General features: G+C 45.3%; 1 protein-coding gene across 1 annotated transcript in view; it reads left to right on the top strand.

Annotated features, from left to right (window-relative positions):
* Positions 1–4011: 4011 nt before the first annotated feature.
* The window catches only part of HHIP (hedgehog interacting protein), a 74408-nt gene continuing 67445 nt past the window's right edge, over positions 4012–10974 (top strand). Inside the window, exon 1 of the mRNA XM_068403873.1 lies at positions 4012–4278. Coding sequence (XP_068259974.1) covers positions 4012–4278 — 267 coding nt within the window. The remainder of the gene's footprint in view (positions 4279–10974) is intronic.

Raw genomic sequence — 10974 nt, 5'->3', positions numbered from 1 at the left:
GGTTTCTTGGTGTAATTAAATCCCCTTGCAAAAAATGCATGGCTGTCTGAGAACAAACATAAAATAATCTGAGAAATAATAAGTTCAAGTGCATGCCACAATTGGCCTTACACTCTTTGAAGGGTATTCTGACATATTTAACTCACACGATACAGGTACCATGACATATCATGATATAGATAATAATATAGATAACGAAGGTAATGGCATAAATAAGCAGTCTGCTTATCTCCCAGGCAAAACTAGAAGAAAATCTAGCTGCACTCAACCACTGCAGCAGCAATAGCTTCCTTTTTTTACAACTTTCTAACCCTTTCACACATAATTGCATTGTAACCCAAAGATTCTCATCTACAACCTACATACTCTGAACAAATTACAGAATCTATTCAGCTCACTTACAGCATTACCATGTTTAATCATTTCCAGTAACGAGCTTCATATGACAGAATCCAGGTTGCCTTAAAAAAACTGATGTGTTTATTAACCATATTTCCTATGTATATGTTTTTACTTCATAAGTATTCCCTTATCTCTGTTTATCAGAGGCTGGAAGTCACCTGACATTGACACTCTGAACTAGCATATACTAATACTGACCTTAACTTTGCATTATTAAAAAGGTTTATAAATAAAACCCTGTAACAAGCAGCTTGAAAAAAAGACTTGGTTAAAGAAGTCATCATGTATTTTTAAAGTGTGGAAAGGAACATAAGATTAAATCAGGTCTTCTTGCACAAAACCCCAACAATCAGCAATTTCTATTCAGAGGTTTTCAAGAACGTTCAACCTTCTTCAAGTCTTGCTTATACATCTTTGTATCACTCTATCACTCCAGAGCTTGAAGTTTTGAGCACCTTATATTATACAAGGTCAACAGGACATTCCACAGAATTTCTGGGAAATGTCTCCATCATGGATCTGTGTAAAATTTCTATGTAGAAACTGACCTTCACAAACTGTCAGCTCTTTCTTAGTTTGGCAACTTGATATAAATCCCATTTCGGGAAATCATTCTCTGTTAATACACCTCAAACTCACCTCCTCTGAGAACTGGTACAGGTATACATAGAAACGGATATTTATGCAGGCAGCACTTGAAGGAGGAAGAAAAGGTATTTACTAATAGCTGTATTACTTTGATCACATAGATTTATATTCCTCACTTCCTCTCCCTTCAGTGAGACAGGAATTGCGAGGACTGGGCCCACAACTGCTCAACCGAAATTTTAACTGAACATTTGTTTTTTCAAGAGGGTATCAGCTCCACAGTCACTTCTTTCCACTGAGTTCCAGCTTCCCACTCCAGTAAGGGAGATGCAGGGCAGAAGTATGCAATCTACTTGAAAAGTATGAGCACCTGCCTACATGGGGAAGGAGACCTACAGACCTCCCGCTGTGTCCTTTTGCCACTACAATTCTGCCAGTGAAACCCCCTGTAAGGAGCCTGCTTGGGAATAAAAGCGACTTTATTCTGATACCGTTATTCTGCTTTATACCCGAATCACTTTTATTTCAGAATGATCTATGTAATAATCCAGACTAATGAAAATGGCACAGCTGTTGTCATATAACTACATGGCTACAGTTCTGCCAGTCAGGTTACCCACAGAACAAGCTCCCGTATTGCAAAGCAGGACTTTTTTCTAAAACTACAAAGCAAGAACGCTGTATCACCAGTGCTGTTGGTATCCTAAGGCTGCCGTGCTTATTTCACTCACCAACATGAGTGCTGGGACCCATGCTGTACCAGAGGCCTCCCTCATTCACACTCAAGCTCAAGCCTTGGTTGGGAACATTTTCAGCCAAATGGGAGTCAGTGGCAAGGCAATGGTGGCCATGAGTTTAGGAACCACTCGCCCTCAAGAAATGCACTTAAAGGGATAAGGAAACAGTCTTTATGTCTACTCAATGATTTATCTGATGTACTATTTGTCCATGCCAAATTCCTATTTAGTTCAGCGCAGAATGTTTAAGGATAAGAGTTCAAATGTAAATCTGAAGAGACTCATTTTCTTTGGTTAAAAATAAACATGAGGAGAACAGGAACAGGCCCTAGTTGCTTTAGAAACAACGCTACTGCACATCAGGAACTCCACACAATACTTCTTTCCCTTTCTCCCTCCTAAGGGGCTCTTTGGGTGCAAGCCATTTTTTCCTCTCTCTCAGGGATTAGCAGCAAGTCCCTGGTAAAGACCTCAGGGTGCTATTTGTCCAGCTGTCCCTTACCCCCAGGTCAGTGGCTGTAGCTGCACGCGCACCACAGCTGCCTCGGAGGAGTTTCCCTCCTTCCCACGGAAAGAAGCTGACAACACCTCCTGGCTACGCTCCAGCTCCCTCTTCCCACCTGCAGGGCTCTGTACCACCTCCTTCCCAGGGACCTTGGCCTCTACCCTGGGCTGGCATCTTTCTCCTTCCCAAATTCCCTTCACCCCTCTTCACACTGGGTTGCCCTTTCCCTTTCTGGCTGGCTCCTGGTCTCCCAGGGGCTTTCTTGCCACCAAGTGCCAGATACTCCATTAGTCCCACTGTTCCCACATATAGGTCTCCTGTTCTCAGCACACCAGGAGGACGCTCTCTCCTCTGCACCCTGCTCCCTCCTACCCTTAGCAATGGCTGCCATTTCAACCACCATAGTTGCCAACTGGTCATTCTTTGAACTCGGTCAGCGTGGCCAGAACAAAGGTGTGAGCGTCATTGCGCTGACAGACACCAAGCAGTCACCAAGCTGCACCTTCGCTGGAAGTAACGATGCTGGAGCTCCACTAAAAAGCCCCCGGGAGCTGAGGGCACCACCCTCCGCTCTCCCCCGTGGCCGTCGATGCCTGCCCCGTGCGTCTGGAACCTTCCCTGGCGTTCAGGGACGAGTCGAGGGGGCAACAGGCAGGCACGGCCAAGCAGACCCAGAGCATCACCTCTGCCGGGCTGCCGAAACCGTGGCTGCTCCACGCCGATGGGGTTCTCCCGCCGGGCCCCCGGGCCGGGCACCTCAGCCCTCAGGGGAGCGGGACCCACCTACAGCACTCGCCTTCCGCCAGGTACCGACGCGGCTCCACCGGTTCCCGCCAAGACAGGGTCAGCACGGAGAGGGAAGGCGCCCGCCCCCTCCGCCGGCCCTGCGAGAGCCCCGGCTCCCGTTTCACCGGGGACGTGGCGGGAGCGGGGCAAGACAGAGGCGGCGAGGGGCGCGGCGACCCCCGGGCCGCCGCCGGCGGGAGATCGCTACAGGGCGGGGCGCCGCCGCGTGCCCCGCGCCTCGCCGCGCCCCTGCGGCTCGCGCCGGGCGCGGCCCCGCGCCGCTCCCGCCCAGCCGCTCGCGCGCGGGCACTGGGCGGGTGAGGGGGGGCGCGAGGCCGGGCGCGGCGCCGCCGCCGCTTCCCGCCGGGCCGGCGCGGGCGGCGCGCGCGGCCGGTGCCGGCGGGTGACGTGCAGGGCGCGCGGTGGCAGCACCTCCCCGCGCGCGGCTTAAAAAGAAGAAGAAAAGAGGGAGCGAAACATGAGAGCCCTGGTGAGCCGCAGCCGCCGCCGGCAGCAGCGGAGGGGGCATCGCCCGGCACGGCCGCCGCCGCCGCCGCCGTCCCATCTCGGGGACACCCTTCCTATGGGACGACAAGTGAAGGGCTGCTGCTGCTGCCGCCGCTGCTGCTGCCGCCGCCCGCTGCCCGGCCCGCCCCGAGTCTCGGCGCCTCGGCGCGGCAGCGGCAGCTGCTAAAACCTGTGCCCCTTGCACAACTTCGCCGGCTCCGAGCATCCTCCCGCCGGGGACTCGGGGGCTCGTTCCCCCGTTCCCTGCCTTCTGGCGTCCGCCTTTTTTGGAAGCGGGGGGTGACCGAAGTGCTTCTCCTCCGTAGGCTCTTTAATTGCTACTGTTCTTACTCTCCTCCAGACTTTCCCCTTCTGGGGGAGGGAGGTGGTTTCCTGATCTGAAGTGCAAAGAAAAGTCAGTGGGATTGCCCTCCTTCTCCCCCCACGCCCCCCCTTTTTTGGGTGCATTCACACGCTCCCTCAGGCATGATGCTCAAGATGCTGCCGTTTAAGCTGCTCCTGGTGGCCGTGGTTCTGTGCTTCTTCGAGGGGGATGCCAAGTTTGGGGAGAGCGGCGCCCGGAGGAGAAGGTGCCTCAACGGGACCCCGCCGAGGCGGCTGAAGAAGCGCGACCGGCGGGTGCTGTCCCCGGAGGCCCCGGGCGGCGGGGAGGCGATGTGCCGCGGCCTCTACCCCCGCCTGTCCTGCTGCTCCCGCACTGACGCGCAGGGGCTGCTGCACGCCGAGGCGAAGGTAGGCACCACCTGGGGCTGCTTCGGGGTCTGGGGGCAGGTTTGGGGCTTTTCTTCTTCTTTTTTTTTTTTTTTGCATGGAGCCCGCGCACCATCCGCTTAACCTGCTGCGTTCCCGTGCGGGGGGGGGCGGCGGGAGGCGACCGTTTCTGCCCGGGAGGTGAAGGCGAAGCAGAAACATGACACTGGTGCTGATTTATTTCCTCGGGAGTCGCGGCGAGCCCCGGCTGCAGATCCGCTGCCCCGGAGGGGACGGCTGCTCGGCGGGGCGAGCGCTTCGCTGGCCGAGGGCTGTGCGGGGAAGTTACTTTTTTGTCCGTAGCGGCTGAGTTTTGTGCCGGTGGCTGCGGCCCCGGGGCGGCGCGGTGGGCCGGTGCAGTGGGGCCGGGCCGGGCCGCCCGCAGGTACCGCTGCCCGGGCGCGGCTCCGGGGAAAGGTGGAGGGGGTGGCCGGGCTTTTGGCTGCCGTCCGGGCACCGGCAGCAGCGGGGCTGGACGGTCGCTCGGCCGGTGGTTTCCGGTTTATTTTTTCTGGGGTGAAAAAAAAAAAATCTTGTCCAATTTGCTGCACATGTTTAGTCGGGAAGGTTTTTTGGAGAGTAGGTGGTGCCGGTGTACCGAAACTTTGTGATCTGCAGCCTCCTCGGGGCCCATGTGTTACTCACGCTTAATGCATCAGCTGCAAAAGACCCCGAAGTTTCTGTGTGAGGACCCTGGTCTAGCAGTTCTCATCCAAGGTGCCGTGAGACAATCTTCCTTTTCACATTACCTGGCAGCCTCGCTGCCCAATTTCAAGCTGCGGTCATGTGAAGGGAAGCACCTCCTCTGCTCACCGATTTCTTAAAAATTCTCAGTTGTCTGCAGCCTTTAGCAAGTTCAATTCTGTTTATCAGCCTGTTGCTTAGATTTTTCAAACGCTGTTGGTACCCAGCCCTGCAGGACCGTGCTTGATAAGCTCTGCTGCGATGACCAGCGTTGCATCCAGGGGTACGCACAGGGAGGGAAGTTGCTGTATAATGTCATTAAGAATCACCGCACGTGAAATAAACAATCAGGTGTCTTTTTATTTTTTCTTTTCTTTTTTTTTTTTTCCCATCCTGGTTTAGGTTTAATTAAGAATTCCTCAGTTACAACTCTGTAGTTGTCAAGGTCTGAGAGACTCTTGGAAAACTTGTGTTTCAGTCTTGCTGGCCCAAGCATAATAAAAAAAAAAAAATACCCAGCCTGAATCGAATTTTTATGCTCAGTTCACGGTAGATTTCACTCCATTCTCATGTAAACAGCTTCTACGAATCAACATATGTGTCTGGGTGGTATCTCTCACTTTGTTTTGTAACAAAAAGCCATATTGCATCATTTAATTTGCTCAAGTCATGCAAATAGGAAAAAATCAATAGGACAAAAAGGGGTCGACTTATCCTCCTCCCCACTAAACTGCTGCCCACACACAGAGTCCTGTTGCTTATGGCAAAAGAATAACAACAACACCATTGTGTTTGTTAGTTGGTTCACTAATGGGTGAAACTGGAGAACATCATTCTCCTTCAGTCCCCAGCTCTGTCCAAATGTTCATGCCTTTTGAGGGAGCATTTGTCCTACCCCCTCTATTCCCAGATGAGTGAGAACTGTCTTACTGCAGGTTTTCAGCTGCAGATCTCTCTTTATTCATACCATATGCAGCAGCAGTTTGAGATTCAAGGCAGATATATTTCTTCACGTTGTCTAGAGACAGAGTCATTAAGCTCCTGTGTGATAATTGAATTAAACTATAAACTAACCACACACATATAACCTGAAAGATCTAGCTGGGAAAAAGGAAAAAAAATAAGGACTGGAAAATATGTCCTTAATTCACCCTGTTTGCAATGTCTCAGTGGCATATATACTACTGAGATTATTCAGTGCTTGGAGACCCTTGTAGTAATTGGCTGAATGCAGTAAATTGGAAGTTGAATTTCAGTTAGTTTTCAATCTCCAGGCAGTTGAAGGGTTTATTCTCTTCTTACTATTTCTTGAAAAGATCTTTTAATTCCCTTTGGGTTTGTTTGTGTTTTTTTTTTACTAACGGTACTAAAAACCTGATATAAATGTGAGGAATTGACCATATATGCCACAGTAACTATTTCTGAGCTGTTGAACCTGTTTTTTTAGACATAAATTACACTTTTTAAGGAATATTATTTTACAGGGTTTTAAAAATGAGACTGTTTTCACCAAAGATTAATGTTTATGGAACTCACAAATCTGCTTTATCATATCAATTTATGTTTAGAAAAAATGTCAAAATATATGTCATTTATACTTGATGGAATGAGGTGGTCATTCCATAAAAGAAATGACAAACTATTCTGGAATACATCTGAATGGAACTTTTCTAAAATCACATTTTTTAAACTATGTTCTACTACAGTTCCAAATCCAGCTTTTTAAACTCCATCATATATCTACACGATGGAGTGGCTATGACATCAACAGAAATGTGAACATTAGCTGCTTTAAAAAAAAAAAAAAAAAAAAAAAGAATTGAGCACGGTCAGTAGACATTTTCGTAAGAGCTTCTTGGTTCAGATGCCAGGTCTTTGAGAATTTTTGACCAAATTATTGATTTGTGCTTATAATGAAAACACTACCATTGCCTGCGGGTTTGGGAACAAAAATGGAGCTACCATAATGAACAGATACAACACTGCACTGGCTCAAGTAAGATTTTTGCATCCTGTTGTTGACATTTAACTCTTTGTCTTCTAGTTTTCTGCAATATCCCCTTGTTTATGAAGGGCTACTACATCCCAGTTGAACATTGTAATACCAGTTTTTCTAAAAGTTTGCTTACAGCCTGACAGGCAAAGAAGTCCTCTCTACCTTGGATGGTTTCACAGCCAAGGCTGTCAAGGAATGGGTGAAAAGTAATTGTTTTCAAGTGTGCCCTTTTACAATCATTTGTTTGCTCTGGCTCTTTCACGAACAAAGGCTATTGTTGAACACATCCAACTAAACAAATAACTCATCTTGGGGTCCCTTTAACAGCTGCCTTAGTACAATGATCTATTTACATATTACCCTAAAATTGAAACTGAACTCTTTAATGACATAATCCAGCACTATAATACAGAAGAAGCATATGTTCAACCCAACAGCTGAACAATCCCGTAAGCATATGATTTTTAGACATAAATGCTTGTATATCAAATACGGCTTAATGCAATGACTTATTTCACTATTTTTTTTCTGTTAATATCAAAATTATACTGACTTTCTCAAACTAGATATGACAGAGTACACAAAACAGATGACAATATTCAATGTAAAGAATTTGTCTATTGTGTCATCTTCTGTTTCTTCTTCTTTGCACTATTCTTTCTGTTGATAAACCAATTTAGTATGCTGTGCTTTCCTGCACAGTCCAGGATTTATCTTACCTTTAGTATACCCGTTTTACTTTCCTGTGGCTAGAGATTAAAGGATGATCTTACAGATGTTGTAAATTAGTCAGCAGCAGGCATAATCATTATTAGGCATGTTGCAATAAATGTTTGGAAGTTTTACATATTTTCCAGAGAAGAGTTAGTTTAAACCACTGCAGTTTGATGGTTTCACATACAGCTTTAAAAACTGAAGCAGGAAATGAGTTTACATTTCTTCAAAAGACCAAAGCCACTGTCAACTTTAAGGTCATTTTCAAAGTAGAGATCCAACAGAAAAAGCTTCATTCAAATAAGTATTTCAGCTTTCGCTTAAAACTGGTTTAATATACTCCAGAATAAATACATTATCAATTTACTGAAATTCAGAATAGAACGGTTGTCCTATCTCCCAGCCAGGGCAGAGATCAGACCATCAGACCTCACACAGAGCAAATGTTACCACCCTATTTTGCTTGAGCATTCTAAAAGTTAAATAACATTGTACTTGATTTTCAGATAATTGATTGACTCTCATTCCTTAATCTTCCGATTAGCTATTATATGACCAAGATTCATTCCAGAAATGACATGAGGGGGTGAATTCCTGTGGTTAATTCCTGGATAGCAGCTGCTCAGGGGGATTAGGATCCTTTTGTCTTAACTTTGAGGACTGAAATGTTGGCAAGCATTACTTCTCCTGTATCACCAGGCAACGTCAATTATGTTTTCTACAAGAAACAGTAAATTAGCTTTGCTATCCTGTAATTTTTTACTTTTTTTTTTTCCCCTGTCCACAACGCATTCTGGAGTCTTCCCGCAGAAGTACAGTTTTCTATCTGCATCACTGTGGAGTTAATTCAATAAACACACTGAACATTTACCTAGTAATACTTTGTGTTTACTTGTACTTCTAAACACACCATCATATTGCTACCCCAAGAAAGCCTACTGCCTGAGATCAACTCCCTGATGAAAACATCTGAGACTTTTGCAAAGCAGGTGATACTACTGAATGTAGGCAAGTGCTTTGAAGAGTCTGTAGTCATGGTGCACTTTCCTTTGGTGGAAACACCAAAATAGGTAATTTCATCCTTACTTTAGGAGAGCTCCCAGCTTCTTGGTGACATAATGTTCTTAAAAAGTAGCATTTAGTGATAGTACTTTCAATCATCCCATATTAGCTTCAAACTTTGTTCTATCTGGCAGACAATGACTTGACTGAATGATACAGGCCATTTCCCATCAGAACCACAGCAGCACGAGGTACCAAGGTCAGGATCCCATCATCCCTTAAGAAAGTCCAGCTAATACAGAAGATTGCCTCCACAGTGTGGATCACTGCAAGCATATAAAGTCGGTTCTCTACTACCTGGATTACAATCCTAGGCAGTATTAAGTCAAGTTCAAAGTTTTAGTTATTATGTGTTTTGTCATAGTTTATTGTAGTTATCATTATTGTCTCTGTTTAGCCTGCACCCAGGACTAAACAATAACCAGCTGTTCTATCACCCAAGACCCCTCCCCAGCCAAGGAAGGGAATTGGGAAAAGGAGGGAGACTCATGGGTTGAAATTTAAACAGATTTAATAAAATAAGAGAACCAATATCAATACTAATACTCGTACAAAAGACACAAAGTTATCCTTAGCCCATATAGTAGTGGTGAAACTCTCCAGGGATGACAGCCATTGAGGACAGAGATAAAAGAAGACCAGAGCAAAGAGGCCCAGCACAGCCATCCCCAGCAGCTTTCCCATTTATAGTGAACCTGACGTTAGTGTTATAGAACACACCTGTGGGCCAGCCTGGGGCAGCTGCCCTGGCTTTCACTGCTAATGGCCTTGATCACCACACCATGGCTGGCCACAAACTGAAACAAAATGTAACAGAAAAGTGATTCTATAAATTTTATCCCTGCAAAACCAGGACACTTTATATTTTTAGTTCTTGTCTTCAATGCATTTTCCCCCAGATCTACCATATCTAGAACAACGTCTGAAACTCAAGAAAGAAGTCTAAGGTTAACAATCCTGCTGCTATGGCCCAAATGAGCAATCTAGCAAAACGAATCTAAACTTTTTCAGGAGAGAAGGGGCTGGGGCTGTGGGAAGAATTCCCCAAAGAATTCAGGGCCAATGCAAACATTCTGCCATACATGCAACATGCAATTAATTGATCAATGTCTTCCAGGTTTAAAAAAAAAAAAACAAGACAAACCCTTCCCAAAAGAAGATGTGAGACAATTATATTCCCAAGAAGGGTCTGAAGAGAGATAGTAAACCATATGTGGCAGATGTTAGTTATGTTACTTAATTGCAGGTGCTATGAAGCCAAGGATAGTTTTGAGAACAGGTAGTCTAAAGAACAGAACATTTAATGCATTTAACAATCCTGGCAAATCTGGAGGAATTCTTTTTGAAGCCAATGGCAGCTCTTCCAGAATAAGGGTAGATGCCAAATGATGTTCTTCTAATCAGTGGTCCAACTTACACCACTAAACTTGAGTGCACATTTCAGATGGCCTTTTGACAATATATGTATGGTAAGACTAAATTTTCCTGGAAAGAGTTTGTCTTCTAAAATTAACATTCCTTTAAATAGGATTTTGTGCAACTGTACAGGCCATATATTGTATAATATTTTCAATATGTATCTGTTTAAAACCATGGAGAGTGCATTTCTCTCAAGAGCCAACCTATGAGACAGCATACTCAAACATATCAAGAGTCTTCATGCATTGAATAACTTATTTTATCGAAAGTAATGTAGATAATTCACTTCAATGTTATATTGCAAGGGAATGACATTGGAAAGTCCTTCTACAAATCAACGCAGAGATATGAACTATAGCAAAACTGTGTCAATATTTTCAAACGCGCTATTTACAAATATTTAGAAATTTTGCAGAATACAAACATTTACCGCATTAATATTTCTTAATGTAAGTGTCTTACAGTCTTTGTTTATAACTGCATTAAACAAAGAGCAGGAAGAACCTGAACTTTGTTTTTGCATTGGATCAGATTCAGTCCCTCTCAATGGAGAACACATTTCCCACTACCCACCATTGGGATGAATGATCAAAAAACAATCCATGTGGTTAACAATAGATTTAAAAAGTGCACTGCATTCAAAGGCTAATAAAGACGAGTATGCTGGTTTCTATTATTTTTCATGATTTGATGACATTGCGCTCCTTCGGCTCCTGTGTTTACTTAAACACATCATCAGTCGTGGTTTTGTGCTTCTTCAAGTACTATGCATAATATATGCTCTTTTTTCAGGACAAAGTTAC

This window comes from Nyctibius grandis, chromosome 6 (assembly GCF_013368605.1).
Source record: "Nyctibius grandis isolate bNycGra1 chromosome 6, bNycGra1.pri, whole genome shotgun sequence".
Classification (NCBI taxonomy): domain Eukaryota; kingdom Metazoa; phylum Chordata; class Aves; order Nyctibiiformes; family Nyctibiidae; genus Nyctibius; species Nyctibius grandis.
The sequence above is the reverse complement of the archived record's forward strand: the minus strand, read 5'-3'. Positions and strand labels throughout refer to the sequence as shown.